The following is a 22,868-nucleotide window of genomic DNA, read 5'->3' on the forward strand; positions in this document are numbered from 1 at the left end:
TGAGGAGGACAATAAAAGAGACTTTAGCTCACTAGCTCAACGTTAACAGTGCGTTCAACGGTTAGTATACCAGATGCACCAGCTAACCATCATTGTATAATAATAGGCCTATTGATAATCACATTTTCCAATTCAAATCGGCTCCGGCAGTTTTGAGCATGTCTTCAATGTGTTTAAGTTGTTGCTCTTATTCATTGTAGGTGCGTTGGTGCTGTTTTTTCTTCCTGCGGAGTTGTCACCATGTCTCGCTTTAATGAAACTAAAGATTTCGGGGATGCATCCTCGTTCCTACGTCTCACCAATTTGGAGGCTTTGGCCGCCAGGACCCTGGCTTTTGATGGTAGGATAACTGTCAGAAATGCACATCAGTTCAACAATTGTATTTGTCATGCCATACACTACTATCTATGGACCAAAAAAACATATGGAAGCCGACCATGAGATTTTCTACAGTTTTGCAAGTTTTGGTGGTACACATTTTTTGTACATTTTCTGCCCCTCTAAATGCCCATAAACTTTCTATTATTTTGCTCAGGTACAAAACGAGTCTGGATCCCGGATGAGAAGGAGGCTTACATCGAGGTGGAAGTCAAACAACTGGATGGTGACAAAGCCACTGTGGAGACCAAAGATGGAAGGGTTGGTAGGCTAGTTGTTGCGGTTGAATACAACATAATAATACAAGGATAATTTGAGCACTTGTCTTGTAGTTAATATGGCAGCAAGGGATATCATAATACTGACTCTTCTCTTCAACACTTGTTGAAACTGACCTCATTAAGTCCATGATATACAGTAGCTAAATCCAAATATACTTCTCTTTGTTCTGAAGTGCACAGACTGTTATATATTTGTTCATTTAATAGATTTGCAGACCTAATAGAATGTATATGAAATGTTAGTACCAAAAGTAGAATATGATGTGGTACAGTAGTGCTTTAAGTCCCTTGAATTAAGTGATATATCATCACCTACCTACTGTATGAATTGACTATAGACTTACACTTGTTTTCCCCCCCTCTCTGTCAAAGACTTTGGTTGTGAAAGAGGATGACATTCAGCAGACAAACCCTCCGAAATTTGACATGATTGAGGACATGGCCATGCTGACCAACCTCAATGAAGCCTCTGTGCTTTTCAACCTCACCAGGCGCTACAGTATGTGGATGATCTATGTGAGTGGCGGTTCTGTACATCACGCCATAGAGGGGAGGATAAACTGAGGCTATTCTGAACCAGTGAGACTCTCCCTGTGTCTCACACTCTGTATGTGGCCTATTTATTTTGGAGTTTCACGATACTTTTACCCTTTATTTATTTCATTTCCTTTCTGTTTTTAACTCTCTCTCCTTGTCTATATCTCTCTCACACAACCAATTTGTCTGTCATCTTTCTTTCTCTCTCATCAGACCTACTCTGGGTTGTTCTGTGTGACAATCAACCCATATAAGTATCTTCCTGTCTATTCGTCTGATGTGATCGCTGCCTACAAAGGCAAGAGGCGCAATGAGACCCCGCCCCATATCTACGCCATCGCTGACAACGCCTACAATGATATGTTGCGCAGTAAGTCTCAACCAATACAGTCTTTGGTCTCAATACACACTCTAAACATAGAAGCTGTGTCATGTTGGAATTAAGAATCCATGTTCTACATTTAGATCAAATATGTTCAGTGCTTACACAATGGCTAAAAATACTTATTTTTCTGCTAACTCTGGGCAATATGTTCTCTTAATAGATTGTGAGAATCAATCCATGCTCATCACGTAAGTCAAAGCCCTGCTCTATTCTAACGCAGCCACTAGATTGTATTTGTTTTCAAATAACTGAAAAATGTGTTTTCTAGAAATGTGTATTAATTCTAATCAATTGTTACAATTCACACAAAAAGCATCCAATTCATACTCCAAAGCATTTAGTTGGTGCTTATTATTTAGGTTTCGACTTCCCTTCCAAGGACCTCTTGCATTACAGTATTTACTGTGCTGATGGAAACAGTTCATTTTTGTCACTCTTGTCAGAGTGAGGTACATACATTTTTCATTATAATTATGCTGATTTTTTTTTCAAATACATTTTTGTCTACCACTCCCAGCGGAGAATCCGGTGCTGGAAAAACAGTCAACACGAAACGTGTAATTCAGTATTTTGCCATTGTAGCAGCCCTGGGTGATGCAGCCAAGAAAGGAGTAAGGCAGAGAGCTTCCCAGATTTGAACATTCCCACTCTTTTTCATCTTTCATTCATTTTTGCATTCTTTTTTTTTGGACAGGCTTGTTATATTTTGACTATTTGATAACTACTGGTTGTGTGTATTTTACCTGTATGTAGCCTAAAGTTCCCCCCCTGGCTTTCCCTGGTTTGCAAACCAGAGTTACCTTTGTCGTATGTCTCCCTGATCCTGCAGACTTCCTTGTCCCAAAACATGCCTGTTTTATGTAATCCCTTTTTATTCCATCCTTTTCGCCCTACTTTATCCAGTTACTTTTTGCAACTGTCTTTTTATTTGACCATCTAAGTTGATACCCCATTTTGTTTTATGACTTTTACCCAGATGTGTTTTTATCCTCCTTCCATCATCGTGTTACACATTATTCCTATTTGGAAGTCCATTTCTCCCCCTCTAATACATTATCTCTTCACATGACAATCAGTGAGAAAAATCACCTTGTGCTTTCCTTAAAATCATGTTGCCATCCTTACAGCAATTGGCATCAAGTCACACATCTTTTACTTCCCCAGGGTACCTTAGAGGACCAGATCATTGCGGCTAACCCAGCCATGGAGGCTTTTGGTAATGCCAAAACACTGAGGAACGACAACTCCTCCCGATTTGTGAGTGTCATATCATTTATCACTACACAGATTGACTCAACGTCAGAGTGGAATGGATAAGAATGTGTGTTTGTGTTATGAATCTCTCTCATCTCTCTCGACTTAGGGCAAGTTCATCAGGATCCACTTCGGTCCTACAGGGAAACTGGCCTCTGCTGATATTGAGATATGTAAGCTGTCTGACATCACACCATGTAGAATTTAGTTTTTCACATCCAACAATTGTCACATCCAACAGTTTTCCTCCTGGCCAATGCAAACCTCCTCTGCACTGTCACCGTTTGTAGATCTTCTGGAGAAGTCCAGAGTAGTCTTTCAGCAGCCTGAAGAGAGGAGCTACCATATCTACTACCAGATTTTATCTCACAAGAAACCAGAGCTTCAAGGTATTGGAAGGCTACAACCAAAGATCACAGCCAAGGGCATATTTAGCAATGGATACATTAAATGAGAAAATATCTATCCCAATAGTTTTATCAGTTCAGAGTTCTCCAAGTGTCCCATGTCTTTAACACAATGTCTTCTCCTTGATCTTCCAGACATTTTGTTGATTTCCACCAATCCCTTCGACTACCACTTTTGCTCCCAGGGTGTGACAAAAGTTGAGAACATGAATGATGAAGAGGAACTGTTGGCCACAGATGTAAGCTCTGCCTCTTTCTACGAATGCTCTTTCCTTCCGTCTGCTCTTTCCTTCCCTCTGTATGTTGAGTTCTATCTCTATTGTGTCTCTCTATCCTGTCTGTTTTCTCCTAACCTCTGTCTCTCCCTCTCCCTCCCTGACCCCTCCCTCAGCACGCTATGGACAGTCTGGGCTTCACTCCTGAGGAGAAGTATGGCTGCTATAAAATAGTGGGGGCCATCATGCACTTTGGCAACATGAAGTTCAAGACGGTTCAGAGAGAGGAGCAAGCAGAGGCTGACGGCACTGAAAGTGAGTCCCCAATTCCATTAACTTAATGAAAAATGAATAGAATATATTTACTCTTAAGTGTCAATATAAAACACCACCCAATACATACAGTGTGTATGTATGTGTTTTGCTCTTCAGGTGCTGACAAAGCCTCCTACCTGATGGGGATCAGTTCAGCTGACCTCGTCAAAGGACTGCTGCACCCTCGGGTCAAAGTGGGGAACGAGTACATCATCAAGGGCCAGACTGTTGAGCAGGTGAGCTCTCTTTCTCTGTAGAACCAGAAGGTATTATGGACTTAAAGCAAATATTATTCACGTTGCCAATATTGTTTTCTGAGTCTGTGATATACTGTAACAGCTATCTGTTTCCTTTGTGTAGGTGAACTATTCAGTTGGAGCTCTAGCCAAATCCACCTATGACCGCATGTTCAAGTGGATGGTGGGCCGGATTAACAAGAGCCTCTACACGGCACTGCCTCGCCAGTTCTTCATCGGTGTGCTGGACATTGCAGGGTTTGAGATCTTCGCGGTAGGCCTACACATTATAAAGCCTGCTTCTGACCAAACTCTGCATGATTTGATATGGTCTGATATGGTCTTTCTCCAGACTGTTTCAGCTCATAAACCTATCCTTCTTTTCTACCCCCCCTCCCCATCTCTCCGTTCAAGTTCAACAGCTTTGAGCAGCTGTGTATCAACTTTACCAATGAGAAACTGCAACAGTATTTCAACCACCACATGTTCATCCTGGAGCAGGAGGAGTATAAGAGGGAGGGTATTGTCTGGACCTTTATAGACTTCGGCCTGGATCTACAAGCCTGTATCAACCTCATAGAGAAGGTATGTGTCTGTTGTCTCAGCCATTCAAATAAGGGGCTAGAGCTGAAGGATCTTCCGATGTTGGGGGGGTTGTATATGTGTGTGATATTATACTGTTTGTGTGTTTCCTGCAGTCCATGGGCATACTGTCCATCCTGGAGGAAGAATGCATGTTTCCAAAGGCCACTGATGTCAGCTTTAAGACCAAGCTGTATGACAACCACGTGGGCAAGTCTCCCAACTTCCTCAAGCCACGGCTTGACAAGAAACGCAAATATGAGACCCACTTTGAGCTGGTGCACTATGCTGGAGTGGTGCGTGTTCCAGTCTGTGCTGTTGTGTGTGGAATGGGTGTTTCTACACACGGTTCATTTGAAACATTTACATTTCAAACGAATCTATTGGATGTCATCATTGACCCTCCCTCTCTCTCCACCCCTCTCCAGGTACCATACAACATCAGTGGATGGCTGGACAAAAACAAAGACCCCTTAAATGAGACAATAGTCAGCTGCTTCCAGAAGTCATCTAATAAACTGTTGGCAAGCCTCTTTGAGAACTTCATCAGTAGTGATGCAGGTATTCTTTCAACTTTATATCTTCACATATTTGAACGTGAAACTACAGTAAATGGGGAAATGAAGTCCTCATGATCCACGGTTTGATCTTCCAGCTGCTGATCCAAAGACCGAGGCCAAAGCAAAGAGGAAGAAAGGGGGCTCCTTCCAGACCGTGTCACAGCTTCACAAGGTGTGTAAGAGTGAGGTAGAGACAGACGGGCATTACAAGAGAGTGTGTCTAAGTGTCGTATTGTTCAGTCAAGATCAGAAGAAGGGAAGTATTTAAATGTGTTTCCTGAAGTCACGGTGACGTGCCTGAGTTAAGAGGGAAGTAGTTAAGACTTGCAGTGATGTTTAGGTAACTCAACTCATGAACATCACTTTAAGTCTGTGCTACCTCCACTCTTTCATGCCTCTGACTGAGAACGAGGATGAGGTAAGACACACCTTGGAGAAGAGCACCTTCACTTCCTTAATGTGGTGTTCCCTCAACACATTGTTGTTTTAGGTGAGGTACAGGATTGGATCAAAAGGATTTGTGGGATTTATCAACTAAGACACTTTTACTTGCTGATTGAATTCTAAATCATATCCACTTTCTGCTAATCTGCCCATTTGCAGGAAAATCTGAACAAACTGATGGCCAACCTACGCAGCACCCAGCCTCACTTTGTGCGATGCATTATTCCCAATGAGTCAAAGACTCCAGGTAATGGTTTATAACATATCTAAAGCTTTAATACACCTGACTTCACCGTTGGCTCCATCTCTGCTGCTAGGTGTCTCAGTGCTGTAAGATTGATTCTTTCTGTCCTCTTTATGCCAGGGGGCTTGGACCCATTCCAGGTCCTCCACCAGTTACGGTGTAACGGAGTACTGGAGGGAATCCGTATCTGCAGGAAGGGCTTCCCTAACCGGATCCTATATGCAGAGTTCAAACAACGGTGGGCACAGCACCTCTCTGGACAATGTTGAACTTTAACATACAGAGACACAAAGGCTGTATTTAGACATGCAGCCTAATTCTGATATTTTTGTAACTAATTGTTTTTTGGACCAATCAGATCAGCTCTGAAAAAGATCTGATGTGAAAAGATCTGATGTGATTGGTCAAAAGACCAATTTGTGAAAAAAAAGAAAAAATCAGAAATGAAACACGTGTGGGCCGTCTCGTTGTCAAAATGGCAATAATGTGCAGAATAAATGACTTTCTTTGTCTTCCCTGCTGTGTGTTCTGTCCTGTGCAGCTATCGTATCCTGAACCCCATGGCGATCCCAGAGGACTCCTTTGTGGACAGCAGGAAGGCTGTGGAGAAGCTACTGGGCTCCCTGGACATAGACCACACCCAGTACAAGTTTGGAATCACCAAGGTGGATACTGTATGACTGGCAGTAGTGCACCTGGATGAGTTTGCAGCTGAGAGATACCCTTGTGTTTTGAGATTTCATCTCCAGGTGTCCCTTGTGTTGGGGCTGAAGCTTATAGTATGGCCACTCCTCATTGGTTGTTGACAGATACAGACAGTATGTTCACGTGTATTGGAGCAGACTTAGAGAGATCCACTATAACTGACAGTATGGTCTGGGTCTCCTCAGGTGTTTTTCAAGGCAGGGCTGCTGGGCCTGCTGGAGGACATGAGGGATGAAAGGCTATCGGAGATCCTTACCATGCTGCAGGCTATGCTGCGGGGCAAACTCATGAGGATGGAGAGACGCGATATGATGGACAAGAGGTAGGGAACACAGGTCAGGCGGCTCCACTGGGACTGCTGTGTCTTGAGTTTTCAGGCCCAACCCAAAACATTTTTATTGACAAGTTTATTTAGTAGTGTTTTGTATGGGGACTGTGGGTTAGTGTGTGTATTTGCCCTCAGGTTTGTCGGTATGTACCTGGCATGCGTGGAGTGTGGCGAGCGTGTGTCAGCACTTGCTTGCTTTACATTGTGTGTGTGTGTGTGTGTGTGTGTGTGTGTGTGTGTGGTCCTGGTGGAAATAGCCCGTTATAACCTCCGGGTGCAAATGGTGCTTACAAAAACAGGAGGGGTTGACACATGGCCCTTAAAGATCAGTAACAGCAGCTGTCATGTCCTCCAGCCCAGCCTCGTATTAATAATAACGCATTCTCCCCCGGCCCCCTTTTGTCCATGGAGCCTGGAGTTCAGAGCCCCCACATAGCTGGAATAACTGGTCAGGTGATAAGGGATTAAGTCTTCGGTTTCACAGAGGGCTGGAGTTTCAGATAATAAAGGACCTCTACCTGACCTTTGTCTGGCCCACAGTGAGTCTCTGCCTTGCTTTTCCTGGGATTCACTATTGATTTATTTCCCTGGCTGGAATGCTCGCTGTGTCACAGCACCCGCTATTGTAAAGCAAATGTTCCAATGACCGGCGCTCGCTGGGCCATATTTGGTAAGCAGGGCACACACAGATCTAATTTAGAACAGGAGGAAGGGAGGATTCTGGACCACGCCACCAGCCCACCAACATGACCAGTTCATTGGACACAAGTGTAAGGGTGGAAAGCCATAGGACAAAGAATTCTAGCTACCTTTATGGTCTACTGCTTCACAGCCCATTTCCAAAAAGCTCTACTAATACACACTTTTAAATGTGTTATCCTCTCACTTCTCTATCCCTAATCAAATCAGGCATATGTTGAAGTATTTTCCCTTTCCTTAGTTCAGTGTCAAAGGGCATACGGAAAACACAACTTCCTTCATCACATTAGTGCACACAAATCATTCACCTCTGTGTAACCCTGAATGCCTTCCCCCTCTACCTCCACAGAGAGGCTATAGAGGTGATCCAGTGGAACATCCGTGCATTTGCAGCGGTGAGGAACTGGCCATGGATGATGCTGTTCTTCAAGCTCCGGCCTCTCCTGAGGAGTGCCACGGCCGAGAAAGAGCTGGCCGCCCTCAAGGAGGAGTTTGCCAAGCTAAAGGAGGCGTTTGACAAGTCAGAGACCAAGCGCAAGGAGGTGGAGGAGAGACAGGTGGCCCTGGTCCAGGAGAAGAACGACCTGGCCCTGCAGCTGCAGGCAGTGAGTGTTTACAGATGAGATCAGAGAACACACTGTACAACGGAATAACATTACGATGAGGATTAATGAGACAGGATTAGTAAAGATGAAGACAATATGATGAGACAAGATTAATGTAGGCTTAATCAGATTCAACCAGAGACGATTAGGCAATAAATCAAGATAAGAGATGCTAAGGGGAAGTACTTAACAGGAAGTCTCTGTGTGACCCCTGACCTCAGGAGCAGGACAACCTGGCGGATGCAGAAGACCGCTGTGACCTGCTGATCAAGGCCAAGCTGCAGCTGGAGGCCAAGATCAAAGAGCTTATGGAGAGACTGGAGGATGAGGAGGAGATGAACGCCAGCCTGACTGCCAAGAAACGCAAGCTGGAGGACGAGTGTGCAGAGCTGAAGAAGGATATCGATGACCTGGAGATCACCCTGGCCAAGGTGGAGAAGGAGAGACATGGCACGGAGAACAAGGTGAGCAGGGGAATGGTGGCTCACTGCTTGCAGAGACATTATTCAGCATTCCTGTAAACCTCTTGGTTTTACCTGGGCAGTCAATTTACTGTACTGTGTGTATATATATATATATATATATATATATATATAATATTATATTTCATAGATTATTTCTCACATTGCTGGTATATTTCCTTCCTTTTCTTGTGATATGTTATATGTGTACCACATTGTTTGTTCCCCGTCTTTCCTCAGGTGAAGAACCTGATGGAGGAAACTGGTGTTCTGGACGAGTCCATCCTGAGCCTGACCAAGGAGAAGAAGGCTCTGCAGGAGGCCCACCAGCAGGCCCTGACTGACCTGCAGGTCGAGGAGGACAAGGTCAACGTGCTGAGCAAGGCCAAGGTCAAGCTGGAGCAGCAAGTGGACGATGTGAGTAAAGGGGCATGAAAAATACACACTTCACCTCATACAGTAACCTAACTATCTCCTTAGTTTAGCACATAGCGATATGAGATATCTTATACTGATGTAAACCACCCCCCCTCCTCCAAGTTGGAAGGTTCCTTGGAGCAGGAGAAGAAGGTGCGTATGGATCTGGAGCGGATCAAGCGTAAGCTGGAGGGGGATCTGAAGCTGTCCATGGAGTCTGTCATGGACCTGGAGAATGACAACCAGCAGCTGGAGGAGAAACTCAAGAAGTGAGAATCATCTCTTCAATCTGTTAGTTAATAAGGCTTTTATAAGTGGTCGGTGAAATCCTTGTTAACTGACCAAGTATAAATAAACTACTTACTGACTGTCAATTAGTCTGCAAATGAATCACTTTCAGCATTTTACAGTGAAATGTTTATCTATGTTCAATATTTTTTGTACTGTCTATTCCTCTGACTCCTCACTATCTCCCCCTGTACAGAAAAGACTTTGAATTGAGTCAGTTCAGTTCGAAGGTGGAAGATGAGCAAGCCCTAGTCATTCAACTCCAAAAGAAAATAAAGGAATTGCAAGTATGTCTATTTATATGCCTCTATATTCTCTTCCTTTGTAAAGTTAGTTAGAAAAATGTATTAAAGCGTCACTCCACAATGATACAATAGTTGACAATACAAAAAAGAAGAAGATTTTAAAAGACACATTGTGGACCACCAGTTTTAAAACACTAAATGCGGTCATAGTTAAACGTGGTAGAGCATTTCCTTTGGAGTCGTCTGTAATGCATCACATCATCTGTGTACATGTATGTGTAATCAAAAACAGCAAAGTACAGAAGATAAAAGGACATTTAGCACTTCTAAAGACATCTCTATTGGAGGATAAGGTATGTTACTAATTGCTCATGTAAATGTTCCCCTGCCTCTCCCTCAGACTCGTATTGAGAAGGTGGAGGAGGAGTTGGAGGCGGAGAGGCTGTGGAGGACCAAGGCAGAAAAGCAGCGTGGCGACGTGTCCCGGGAGCTGGAGGAACTGAGCGAGAGGCTGGAGGAGGCAGGCGGGGCCTCGGCCGCCCAGATTGCCATGAACAAGAAGCGCGAGCAGGACTTCCTGAAGATGCGGAGAGACTTGGAGGAGGCGGGGCTTCACCACGAGGCCATAGCGGCCGCCCTGAGGAGGAAGCACGCTGACAGCGTGGCAGAGCTGGGTGGGCAGATTGATATGCTACAGCGCGTCAAACAGAAGCTGGAGAAGGAGAAGGCAGAGTACAGGATAGAAGCAGAGGACCTGGCTTCTAACCTGGAGCGTCTCTCCAAGGCCAAGGTGAGGGGGAGAGAGGGTTCGCTGAGATGTGGCGGTCTCCTCGGTGTCCCCGACACAAGGCTAGTTGGAATGGCCTGAATTGCAACAGTAGGAGAAATTAGAAAATACTGAGTGTTATGTCATGTATGCTAAGGCAGAGTTTTGCTTGATAACAGGCTACCACAGAGAAGATGTGTCATCTGTATGAGGATCAGATGAACGAGGCCCGGGCCAAAGTAGAGGAGCTCCAGAGACAGCTGACTGACATCAGCAACCAGAGAGCCTGCGCTGTCACTGAGAGCTGTAAGGGTCACACGGGCCACGGCACGGCATGGCATGATAGAAGGTCAACCGACCTTGGGAAACTCACCTAATGCATCTCTTTCTGTCTCTCTCTGTCTTTCTCTCTGTGTGTAGCTGAGTACAGCCGTAGGCTGGAGGAGCGGGAGGCTATGGTCAGTCAGCTGCAGCGCACCAAGATCTCCTTCAGCCAGAACACTGAGGAACTGAAAAAACAGCTGGAGGAGGAGAACAAGGTCAGAGGTCACACTTAAGTCAAACATTAAGTGATCAACTTGATATGTAAAAATGTAAAAGATGAAAGGCCTTTTCCTGTCAGACCCCATAACAACAATATGAATGATGTGATTTCTTCCTTGTCTGTCCCAGGCTAAGAATGCCCTGGCCCATGCCCTCCAGTCCTCCAGACATGACTGTGACCTGCTTAGGGAGCAGTATGATGAGGAGCAGGAGGCCAAGTCTGAGCTGCAGCAGGCCCTAGTCAAGGCCAACGCTGAGGTGGCTCAGTGGAGAACCAAGTATGAGATCGATGCCATCCAGAGGACTGAGGAGCTGGAGGAAGCAAAGTAAGTCTGATGCTCTCAAATGATCTGTTTGTCAGGCGTATTGCTCTTCTTTCTGATAAACTGTCATGTTAACCCCTGACTGTGACCTTAAAAGGAAGAAGCTGGCTGTGCGTCTGCAGAACACTGAAGAGGCAGTGGAGACATCTCATGCTAAATGCTCCTCTCTGGAGAAAACCAAGCACCGTCTGCAGACCGAGATCGAAGACCTGATGGTGGACCTGGAGCGCTCCAATGCTGCTGCACTTGCCCTGGACAAGAGACAACGCAACTTTGACAAGGTAAGCAGTGAGCCCATAAGCGTTAGTAGTTAGTAAGTCGTCAAAAGAAGGATTTTCAAATTTGCATGACAACCCAAGTGCACAATAAGTCATAAACATGAGTACTGACAATGTAAAATGCTGCAGGTGCTGTCAGAGTGGAGGCAGAAGTATGAGGATTGCCAGTCGGAGCTGGAGAGCTCTCAGAAGGAGTCTCGCAGCCTGAGCACTGAACTCTTCAAATTGAAGAACTCCTACGAGGAGGCCATAGACCACCTGGAGACGCTCAAACGGGAAAACAAGAACCTGCAAGGTAAACACTGCTCTAAATAATACCAATAAACCTGCAAGGTAAACACTGCTCTAAATAATACCAATAAACCATTGTCGTTTGAGGGACGAGCGTGGTTGTGGGAGTGACGCCACCTGTCTTAAGACAATGCTAATAAACGTCACAAGAGTGAACACAAAGGCCTTTCTATCTAACCCATAGTGTTATTTGTTTCCCCAGAGGAGATAGCTGACCTAGCTGACCAGATCAGCCAGGGTGGGAAGACCATCCACGAGCTGGAGAGGATGAAGAAGGTTCTGGATGTCGAGAAGAGTGACATCAAGGCTGCTCTGGAGGAAGCTGAGGTGAGCACCCAGAACTGACTGTGGTTGGAATGTGTCTATTCTTACCACAAGGGTACAGAGAGACCAGTGGAAACCTGAGAGGAGTGATCTGACAGGGGTGTTAGGTTGGCGTGACCCTGTAACTCCGCTAAATGTGACACTGTTCTACTGCTCCGAGTCAGGGCACCCTTGAGCATGAGGAGAGCAAGACCCTACGTGTCCAACTGGAGCTGAACCAGTTCAAGACTGAGGTCGACAGGAAGATAGCCGAAAAGGACGAGGAAATTGACAGCCTCCGGTAAGGACTCATGATCCATGATAGTTTTCCAGTATGCAGCACAGATTAGTCATTATTCACGATGGTGTTTTAGGCTCCTCTCTCTAAGCAGCCTATTTGTCACTTTCCCTGCAGCCGGAACCACCAGCGCTCCCTGGAGTCCCTGCAGACAACCCTGGAGACCGAGGCAAGGTCCAGGAACGAGGCGGTACGGCTGAAGAAGAAGATGGAGGGAGACATGAACGAGATGGAGGTCCAGCTGAACCATGCCAACCGCCATGCTGCAGAGTCCCAGAGACTACTGCACCACCTGCAGGGCCAGATTAAGGCCAGTGGAGCACTAACACAATTCATGCTTTTAAATGATCAACATTGTCATAGATTTTTCACACAAACAACACGTGTAAGGAAACACAATTCATACTTAGGGCAGATATTTGACATTTAGCAAATGCTCTTATCCAGAGCAACTTACAATTAGTGCATTCATCTTAAGATAGGTGAGACAAGTGTTGGGGTAGTGAACTACATGTAGTTCAGCTAGTAATTTAACTACATTCTGCAGTAGCTTGGTGGAAGATGACAGTGGTGGAAAAGGACTCAATTGTCATACTTGAGGAACAGTAAAGATACCCTAATAGAAATGGACTCAAGTAAAAGTGAAAGTCACCCAGTAAAATATGACTTGAGTAAAAGTATCTTCTTTTAATCCTTAAGTCTATTGATGCACCCATGTCTCAATCTAAGTAACATAATAAAGAAGTCCCCGTCAATATCTATCAGTTTAAACGGGAGATATCTGTTTTTTTTTGTATGGGCCGCGTCTCAATCCACCACATCCTCCTATGTCAGCCTTCCACATCTGCGGTGCAAGGTGGCCGAGCTACAGCCGGTGTTTGTCAGACCATGAGACATCCCAAAAAAACGGTCTTCTCACGAAAACGTCTGTAGTGTCCGAACTCTATGGACAGGGGAGACTCTCACAAACATGATGGTGTTCTCCATTTTGCTCTACGACCTCCACAAATGTCACGGGACTCGTCTGAATGTAACCCATACAAACAAATCGAAGTACGGAACAAATATCTTTTGTGCCAACAAAAATAAGGGGTTAAATATGTGTAAAAAAATATATATTTCCTGAACTTTTCTATATCTCTTAGATATAAGACAGACACTTCAAAACCTTATTCCTTAGGATTTATTTTTGACTGTCTTTTTTGCCAATTATGAATGTGTTATTCAATGCGACTCTATGGGCTAAGGCCAAATGCAATATTTTGTAAAAAAAAGTTTTCTTTTTTTATACCCAAAGGGTTCTTAAAATTCAAAATCAAATAATTAAATGATCCATGGTATGACCATCTATGACGCCCCCCCCGCCACCAGATCAGAGGCAGTAGGGATGACGAAACATTATATCGATAGGTGCTTGAATTGAACAATATGGCGATCCTGCCTGAGCATTTGAAATTTAACAAGTACTTTTGGGTGTCAGGGAAAACTGTTAACTGTATGGGAGTAAAAGTTGAAAAAATATATAAATTAGTACAGACCCCCAAACAACTACTTAATACTTTAAAGTATTTTCAATCAAGTACTTTACACCACTGGTAGTTGAACTCAAATCAAATCTAGGTAGTGTTTTCAGTAGTTTGTTTCTTGCCATGTAGCTGTGTAGCTAACTACTGGAACTACACAACTTTTTTTGCAAAAAACGAAAAGAAAGAAATGTGTGAAGTAGGCAAAAATGATATGAATCATTATTAATAAACCATTTGTTCAGTGACCATTAACCACTGTTGTCTGATGGGGTCTACAGGACCTGCAGTTGGAGCTGGACGACCGCATCCACCAGAATGAGGAGCTGAAGGAGCAGTGGGGCTTGACGGAGCGCAGGAACAACCTGCTGGTGGCCGAGGTGCAGGAGCTATGCACCGTGGTGGAGCAGACTGACCGCGGACGCAAGATGGCCGAACATGAACTGCTGGAGGCCACTGAGAGAGTCAACCTGCTGCATGCCCAGGTAGGAGACGCCTCAGGGGACTGGCTGGTTAGGGCCTGACATGGGATGGATGAAAGGTTCGAAGGATGTACATTGTTACAGGATTGTTGGATACATCTTAGCCACACAGAAACCCTACTATTTTATTCTGCTTGAACAGAACACAAGCCTGATCAACCATAAGAAAAAGCTGGAGAGTGACCTGTCCATGCTGGCTGGGGAGGTGGATGAGGCAGGACAGGAGTGCCGTAACGCAGAGGAAAAAGCCAAGAAGGCCATCACAGATGTGAGTTACCTAGACAGTGACCCCCTGATCTCACAATATTCAATGCTTTAATTGTGTGATGGGGCAACCAATCCAGTCCATTTTGAAACTATGGTTGTGATATTCCCTCTCATCTCCTGTCCAGGCGGCCATGATGGCAGAGGAGCTGAAGAAGGAGCAGGACACCAGCTCTCATCTGGAGAGGATGAAGAAGAACATGGAGCAGACCATCAAGGACCTGCAGCTCCGGCTGGATGAGGCAGAGCAGATCGCCCTCAAAGGAGGGAAGAAACAGATCCAGAAGCTGGAGATCAGGGTGAGGTTCACGTTCAAGTGAATAAGGCCATGCAAATTCAATTAAATGTCTCCACTTCTGAAATTGCAAACGTTTTACTGAAAAATTGCACAATTAGAGCAAAGATAATGGCCTCATGCTTCCAGGAAAAAGATGCACAACTGAATCTTTGATTATGGCTGAACTATGCATCTTTTAGCCTTCCCAAGAGGCTAAAATCTCATGATTAGGCTGCAAGGTTTCTATAGTATTTTAACAAGGTCTACTTTTTGGGGGGGTTCGCTTGCCTCACTTTTCAAAAAAGTGAATCCCTTAAACATTTCATAAATGTATATTGGAGTAATGGAATTCACACAGCACAACATCAATGAATGGCTAACTAACCGACCTCTGTGACCCACAGGTGAGGGATCTGGAGAATGAGCTGTTGTGTGAGCAGAAGACGAGCGAAGAGTTTCAGAAGGGAGTACGCAAATATGAGAGGAGGGTCAAGGAGCTCTCCTACCAGGTTAACAACCACAGCAGTCAGTGCCCACCTGTGGAGGCTGCTGAGGGGAGGACAGCTCATAATAATGGCTGGAACGGAGCGAATAGTACCAAACACGTGCTGGATACCATTCCATTCACTCCATTACGGCCATTACTATGAGCCGTCCTTCCCTCAGCAGCCTCCACTGGTGCCCACCTACACAGTACCCCCATTTCATAGCATCAAGTTGTAGTTGAACCAGAAGACTAAAAGCAGTTATGGACCACTTTCACTGCATCAACAGATGATTGAGGACAATTAAGGTAGTAGATGCCTTGACAGTCCATTATTGAGTGTTTGTTGCTGTTTGTTCAGGCTGAGGAGGACAGGAAGAACCTGCTGAGGATGCAGGAGCTCATTGACAAGCTGCAGGCTAAAGTCAAGAGCTACAAGAGGCTGGCTGTGGAGGCGGTGAGTATTATAGGTTCTCTTCAGTCACACACAACAGCCCATCTGAACCAACAATCTCTTACCATTACTGAACAGTAAATTGACATTTTGTAATATTAAGTCATTTCCCTCTCGCCCCACTAGGAGGAGCAGGTGAACTGTAATGTCACTAAGTACAGGAAGATGGTTCATGAGCTGGACAATGCAGAGGAGAGGGCAGACATGGCGGAGACTCAGGTCAACAAACTGCGTGTGACCGTGCGCACCCGGGACCCAGGGCCAGCCAAGGTGAGCCCGATTTCAGTTTAGTTAGACTCACTCTATAATGTGTTTATGTCCATGGCTAGCGCTTCAGAGGGGTTGGGTTAAATGCGGAAGACACATTTCAGTTGAATGCATTCAATTGTACAACTGACCTGGTATCTCCTTTCCTTTCAACCTTGCTTGTCTTTCCAGATTGCAGAATGAAATGGAAGCCTGGTAGTGTTCCTGTACGAAACTCTTTCAGATGACTGCAATGTGTGTTAAAGGTCCAATGCAGCCGTTCTCTATCAAATCCTTACTGTGATTGTTTTCAATTCAAATGGTCAGAAAGACACACAGCTTTTTAGCAAAGAATTTCTCAAGCAATCATTTTTCTAGGACTGGTCTGAGTGGGGAGGGGAAAACAAAACAGAAAAGTTTGGAACTCCTTATTGGTCTATTAACTATTTTACCGCCTGGTGCTGTCACCAGGCAGGCCAAAACCTCATCTGACCAAAACAGGCTGTAATTTCAGGTGGCCTTTTCAAACAGCTCCTACACTAAAAGGGACATTATCATAATTTTCACAATATTATTCCAATCTCAGTGTGGAAATATATTTAAAAACACAGGACAATCTAAATTTGACTGCACTGGGCCTTTAAGTGTGTTTTGACTAGTGTGTTCAAATAGCAATAATTAGTGATAGACAAACAAGCCAATGCCGTGTTAAAAGCTGAAATACTAAAATGTCCTTTAACATGACTGTTCACTGTCAACAATAATACATTGTATAACCATCCATGTAATGTAGTGAGTAAAAGCACTTAAATAAAGAGACAAGACAGATTCAAAGTTGTTTTGTTTTATTTCCTCATTCGCTTAACAAGGTGAAGTTAGAGGGTGGCGGTGATACCTGTGTATTAGATAAACACAAACACCCTCTCTGAGATGGGCTCAGACAGACCAGGGTTTTTTCTGCATCAAATTGGGGCTTAGGTGGTGGGCATGGTCAATGGCACAGTCGCTGACCGGAAATCTCTGAGGCCCTCTTGCCCGCAATGTTGCAGTTTTTATAGCTAGTGGTGGTCCCATGTCATAATAAAATACTCATGAAAGTGTCATATTTTTTTAAATATTAGATTTAATTAATTTATATTTTGGTGATTTGTTAGTTCTCAAAGATCTATTTAAAAAAATATATAGGTCCATTATCTTTTCTACATACTATCTGCTTTTTAATTGTTTTAGGTTTACACTGAAAACGTTTCGCCATCCTGAATATAAAAATATTTATACTGTTTGGTCAGCCCAAGACTTTTCTATGCAGAACAAAACCCGGTGGGCCCAGTGTCACATACAGACCCACACATCCTGAGAATGGACACAACTTTTAGGAGCCTCATGCTGTAAGTGAAGCACCTTTTCTAACATTAAGGATGCCAGTCAGGACTCCTGTGTGTGTTGGACATAACTAATTCATTCATCTGGTGAGTCCTGAGCCTTGTGTCCACCTCGTCCTAAATCCTTTGTCATTTACAGGGATCATGTTATGATGCATTTCTTTAAATAGCCTCTTTTTAGAACAAAATAAAACTATTGCTTGTCCCTGAAATATTGATATTTTGGTCTTCTATTAAGGGCTCTATTCAATTAGATCCACATAGTGGTTGTTTTCTGGTCAGTGGAACTGCGTTAAGAGCTGTCAAATCCACAAGCGGCTCCAGACATACCTAAAGTGGACAATGCCATTGGCTGCACGGAGTCGCATTAAGATAAATCCCATACAGCCTTGTTTACAAGTTTGAGCACTGGAATGTGAGATGTAATCTACACCTCCATTAAGCTGATAGAAATCCTGATTTTCAATGTGAGCATCATTATTTCTATATAGCCTACACGTTCTTGTTCTGAACATTAAAGCGAGTGGGACGCTGTGGCAAGGATCACAAGAGCGCCAATTTGACAGCTTCAACACAGTTACACCTCCCAAAGAAACATCAGCTACGCTGGTGTCGGCCATCACCGGTTAACACTTGATCTGATTGAATCTAGGCCTCAATGTCCCTAAAACATTAACATACTGGTAGAGTAATGCATTTCTTCCAGTCAGTGTACTTACACATCGTGTTCATGTGACTGCACATCAAAATGTATTTGCATGCATTACATCAGCAAACAAACGTATAACCTTTCCTTACTGTAGAACTATTACACTAGACACTTATTTGCGAATCTCTGAAATTGTGCCACAAAAAGGTATACCAGTTGTAGGTACTCTGTACAATATGTACCATCTGCCAATGTAATCACCATGTACATTTTGGCGACACTATGAAGTGGGTGTGGGGTTTGTTTTTTTAACCAGAGGGTAGGAGAGATCCTATCCATACTATTAGTGAAAGGCTGAAGGAACCTCAGTCCTCTGGGGCTGCTGATTGGCTGACTGTTTCTCCTCCACAGCTACAATAGAATGGAAACGCCAAGTCCGGCATGTTATACACCCCAACACAGCTCCACACACACACACACACACACACAACACAAGTATCCACTCCTACACCTAACACACACACACACACACACACACACACACACACACCCAAAACTATGCACACAGTCATTCTGTAGACCTAAGGATCCCTGAATAACAGCTATGTGGAGGAGTGAGAGCTCAGATCTGTTCAGTTTGTAGGTGAGTGGAGACATTGACTCTCCTCTCTTATCTATCCATCCATCCAGAGGCAGCATCCAAGGTATTAAACTTCCAGAAAGTCTCTGCCCAGATCCATGTAGGCCTCGTCGATGTAGCTGGCTATGGCACATAGTGAAGTCGGGTCTGAGTCCAACAGAACCGACACAGTCTCCTTCCAGTAGGTAAAGGATATACAGGAACTCTGATAGAGAATAGGAGACACAGTGACATAAGTTCCGCTGAAAACCACAATAGGATGGAGAATGGTCCAATGTACAGGTGACCCAATACAGAATTACCACCATAGCAAGCAATACAGAGTAGGCAGCATTAAAAGTAACAATGGGGGGTGTGTGCATTGACGAGGACACTCACGTTCTCCAGACAGGTGCTGTCCTTGTCCTTGTTGAGGTAGTGGCGCTGCCAGAAGCGCAGCAGGTTGTGGAAGTTGTTGAGCAGGCAGCCAGGGTATTTCTCAGCGTACTCCTTCTCTCTCAGGGCGTTGAGACAGAAGGCCAGTTTGTCCCGCCTCCTGGCCAGCATCAACACCACCAGGCTGGTGTTCAGACAGCTCACATTCTCCTAACATTAGGTTCAGCCACCATCAAACAGGCAGGATCACAGTTAGCTGATTATGCACATGAACACAAGTGTACATGTCTGAATATGAGAAACAAGAAGTAGAGGAATGTAAAGTCTATATTAGCTAGCAGGATGCAATAGCACGTGAGCCATCAGTATTACAGTGAAACGGCCAACAGAGCAGAGGATTTCCTTGCCTGGGTGAGTATCTGCACATTGATGATGTTGACGAGCCTGAAGAGGAAGGCCTGTCTGTTCTCCACGCGGGCCATGTAGGACAGCAGACTGCACTCTGACAGCACCTCCACAACTACAGGACAGAGAGGGATGGGAGAGAAACGGAGTCAGAGGAGGGTAACTAAGACTACCAAGAGTAGAAATGACCAAGAGCAGCCATATTTCACTACCATAAAGCCACCAACAAAGCAGCCACAAACGTGCGTTAACCAGATGGCCTCTGCCTATCTCTATGGACCTACCGCTCACATCCTCAATCTGGCTCTCAAAGCGATCCAGGGACAGGATGATGCAGCGCACCAGCATGTTGGAGTCCACCAGAGAGCTGTTGATCTGGGTCATAAACATCTGGAACTAACACAGGAAGCAGAAATTAAACCAAACATGTAACAGGACTTGAAGGTTGTCCATTGGTAGGGATAAGGTTTTAACTGAGGGCAGTTCCAGTGCAGATGGGTCATTTGCATCTGCACTGTTCAAGTGTTTTAACATTTTCTGTGGAAATTGTTAAAAAGTAGTCATTGTGCATCGAGTTGTATGGTCTGTTTAACTTTGCAATCATTGTTTTTTGTTTGATATACACTACCGTTCAAAAGTTTGGGGTCACTTAGAACTGTCCTTGTTTTTGAAAGAACAGGCCAGCATCCCGGAGTCGCCTCTTCACTGGTGTTTTGCGGGTACTATTTAATGAAGCTGCCAGTTGAGGACTTGTGAGGCGTCTGTTTCTCAAACTACACTAATGTACTTGTCCTCTCGCTCAGTTGTGCACCGGGGCCTCCCACTCTTTCTATTCTGGTTAGAGCCATTTTGCGCTGTTCTGTGAAGGAGTAGGAGTAGAACACACCGTTGTACGAGATCTTCAGTTTCTTGGCAATTTTTCACATGGAATAGCCTTCATTTTTCAGAACTAGAATAGACTAAGTTTCAGAAGAAAGGGTTTTGTTTCTGGCCATTTTGAGCCTGTAATGGAACCCTCAAATGCTGATGTTCCAGATACTCAACTAGTCTAAAGGACAGTTTTATTGCTTCTTTATCAGCACAACAGTTTTCAGCTGTGCTAACATAATTGCAAAAGGGTTTTCTAATGATCAATTAGCCTTTTAAAAGGATAAACTTGGATTAGCTAACACAATGTGCCATCGGAACACAGGAGTGATGGTTGCTGATAATGGGCCTCTGTATGCCTATGTAGATAGCTGATTTCTTTTTTTAAATGGTATGTTTCCAGCTACAATAGTCATTTACAATGTCTACACTGTATTACTGATCAATTTGATGTTATTTTAAGGACATTTCCAAGTGACCCCAAACTTTTAAACGGCAGTGTACATTTTAAATAGAAAAATCTGTGTCGCAGCATGACTCTTACCATGGAATTACCCCGGACTGACCATCTATTTACATATACTCTCCTTGCTTCTCAGTGGTTTGAAGTCTTGACCCTAACCCCTCTGCCCTGTCCACTGACCTACCTTCTCCTCGGTGTTGACGTATTTGTTGAACCTCTTGAAGGCGTCGATGTTGAACTTCATGAGTTCCCCCAGCAGGTCAAAGTAGCTCTGCAGCACGTCCCTGGACTTACAGCCACTGTCTATGATGCTGAACAGAATGTGCTGGAGGGACAGAGTAGAGGGATTATTGGGAGGTTTTAAATGAATACTAGAAAGCTGTTATATCATAGGCATGTCCCCTCACTGGCTTGGCAACAGCTTCTGTACCTCCAGCAGGCCTCTCTTGAGCAGGAACACCTGGTCAGCGTAGGAGGTGGCCCCTCTCAGGAAGCTCTCCACCGCCCTTGCCTGCCAGAACCTACAGACAGAGACTGAGGTTTTTTCCTCTTCTATTCCTGTGGCATGAAGTTTCACTCATTAACTCCTGGAGTAAACACACGCACTCACCTAAATGAGGATTCAGCCGGTTCTTTCTTCATGACTGAAAGTAGCCGTGTCAGGAGGCCCTTTTTACCATCACAGATTAGCTTTCTATATAGTAGAGCGAAAAGAGAATGCAAAAATGGGGGATTTTGTGAAAATTCTGAACAACAAAAATGTCCTCCGTCCCTGTGCGTCAGCCTAACTATGCGCCCTACCTGTCCGTGTTGACAAAAGCCTCCACCTCAGGGATGCTGGCTTTCAGAGAGATGGCACTGAGTTCATTCAGCTCCTGAGCATTCAGGAGGAGATACTTGTTCCTGAGAGGGAGGAGGAAAGATCAGACATGACCCAAATGGCAGACTCACTGAGATGGTACCAAACTCCCTGCCCAATGTCTTACTAAAAAAGAAAATCGAAAAAGTAAATGAATCCATGAATACGAATATAATTTTATCAGGGATAGGCAACTTCAGTCCTCGGGGGCCTGATTGGTGTCACACTTTTGCCCAAGCCCCAGCTAACACACCCGACTCCAATAATCAACTAATCATGACCTTTTTTAGAATGCAATTAGTTTAATCAGTTGTGTATGCTAGGGATAGGGAAAAAGCTTGACACCACTCTGGCCCCCCGAGGACTGGAGTTACCCTTCACTGTTTTACATACACTGAATGTACAAAAGATTCTAAAACACCTTCCAAGTTGTTCCTAACAGCTTCAATTCATTGGTGCATGATCTACAAGGTGTCAAAAGATTTCCACAGGGAGGCTGGCCCATGTTGACTTCAATGCTTCCCACAGTTGTGTCAAGTTGGCTAGATGTCCTTTGGGTGGTGGACCATTCTTAATAGACACGGGGAAACTGTTGTGCGTGAAAAATCCAGCAGCGTTGCAGTTCTTGACACACTCAAACCAATGTGCCTTTCACCAACTACCATACTCTGTTCAATGACGCTTAAATATTTTGTCTTGCCCATTCACCCTTTGAATGGCACACATACACAATCCATGTCTCAAGGCTTAAAAATCATTCTTTAACCTGTCTCCTCCCCTTCAGCTACACTGTTTGAAATTGATTTAAAAAGGTGACATCAATAAGGGATCATAGCTTTCACCTGGTCAGTCAGTCACGGAACGAGCAGGTGTCCCTAATGTTATGTATACTCCGTGAATATCTTATTTGACAGCGTTTTCATGAATTTGAAGAGAATCTTGAAGCCCTTTCAAAAACAGTATGCGATATGATTCAGGAAGGAGGCTGGACTTTCATAGTGTATATCAGGCGATGTGTTTACTTCCCCAGCAATATATTTTCTTTCATACACCTAAGTTGTGTTTGAATACTCATACTAACTACTATTTGGGAGGTGAATAGAGTAAATA

The 22,868-nt window shown here is 44.3% G+C and overlaps 2 protein-coding genes across 5 annotated transcripts in view; one reads left to right on the top strand and one right to left on the bottom strand.

Moving 5' to 3' along the window:
• LOC115165950 (myosin-7) lies at positions 1-16,946 on the top strand. Of its 4 annotated transcripts, XM_029719487.1 has the most exons (43): positions 42-60; positions 201-340; positions 536-639; positions 1,032-1,175; positions 1,410-1,566; positions 1,742-1,769; positions 2,099-2,192; positions 2,746-2,838; positions 2,945-3,008; positions 3,126-3,224; positions 3,378-3,481; positions 3,634-3,772; positions 3,890-4,008; positions 4,133-4,282; positions 4,423-4,593; positions 4,707-4,886; positions 5,019-5,151; positions 5,246-5,322; positions 5,754-5,841; positions 5,959-6,076; positions 6,380-6,503; positions 6,729-6,865; positions 7,920-8,175; positions 8,397-8,639; positions 8,877-9,053; positions 9,177-9,322; positions 9,538-9,628; positions 9,987-10,376; positions 10,532-10,658; positions 10,773-10,891; positions 11,025-11,221; positions 11,316-11,499; positions 11,626-11,791; positions 11,990-12,114; positions 12,276-12,391; positions 12,506-12,698; positions 14,193-14,396; positions 14,536-14,661; positions 14,786-14,956; positions 15,339-15,443; positions 15,780-15,875; positions 15,999-16,142; positions 16,311-16,946. In XM_029719487.1, the coding sequence occupies exons 2-43, from the start codon at positions 241-243 to the stop codon at positions 16,320-16,322; spliced, it is 5,811 nt and encodes a 1,936-aa protein (XP_029575347.1). In that variant the 5' UTR covers positions 42-60; positions 201-240; the 3' UTR covers positions 16,323-16,946. The 4 variants fall into 4 exon arrangements, with proteins under 4 accessions (XP_029575350.1, XP_029575347.1, XP_029575349.1 ...); XM_029719489.1 differs by lacking the exons at positions 42-60; positions 201-340 and having other exon boundaries at positions 541-643; XM_029719488.1 differs by lacking the exons at positions 42-60; positions 201-340; positions 536-639; positions 1,032-1,175; positions 2,099-2,192 and having other exon boundaries at positions 1,507-1,566.
• LOC115165952 (short transient receptor potential channel 4-associated protein-like) overlaps positions 16,947-22,868 on the bottom strand; it is a 13,804-nt gene continuing 7,882 nt past the window's right edge. Inside the window, exons 12-19 of the mRNA XM_029719491.1 lie at positions 21,701-21,802; positions 21,510-21,593; positions 21,330-21,420; positions 21,084-21,224; positions 19,854-19,965; positions 19,572-19,684; positions 19,168-19,374; positions 16,947-18,994 (exon numbers count right to left, since the gene is read on the bottom strand). Coding sequence (XP_029575351.1) covers positions 18,857-18,994; positions 19,168-19,374; positions 19,572-19,684; positions 19,854-19,965; positions 21,084-21,224; positions 21,330-21,420; positions 21,510-21,593; positions 21,701-21,802 — 988 coding nt within the window. The 3' untranslated portion in view covers positions 16,947-18,856. The remainder of the gene's footprint in view (positions 18,995-19,167; positions 19,375-19,571; positions 19,685-19,853; positions 19,966-21,083; positions 21,225-21,329; positions 21,421-21,509; positions 21,594-21,700; positions 21,803-22,868) is intronic.

Source organism: Salmo trutta, chromosome 28 (genome assembly GCF_901001165.1).
Source record: "Salmo trutta chromosome 28, fSalTru1.1, whole genome shotgun sequence".
In the NCBI taxonomy this organism is placed as follows: Eukaryota; Metazoa; Chordata; class Actinopteri; order Salmoniformes; family Salmonidae; genus Salmo; species Salmo trutta.

What these genes read in the sequence shown, in the direction of transcription:
- LOC115165950 (XM_029719487.1), top strand. Translation starts at nt 241, where the DNA reads ATGTCTCGCTTTAATGAAACTAAAGATTTCGGGGATGCATCCTCGTTC. An exon ending in AGCGTCTCTCCAAGGCCAAG is followed by an intron (nt 10,377 to 10,531) that starts GTGAGGGGGAGA and finishes GCTTGATAACAG; the next exon opens with GCTACCACAGAGAAGATGTG. An exon ending in GGAAAACAAGAACCTGCAAG is followed by an intron (nt 11,792 to 11,989) that starts GTAAACACTGCT and finishes TTGTTTCCCCAG; the next exon opens with AGGAGATAGCTGACCTAGCT.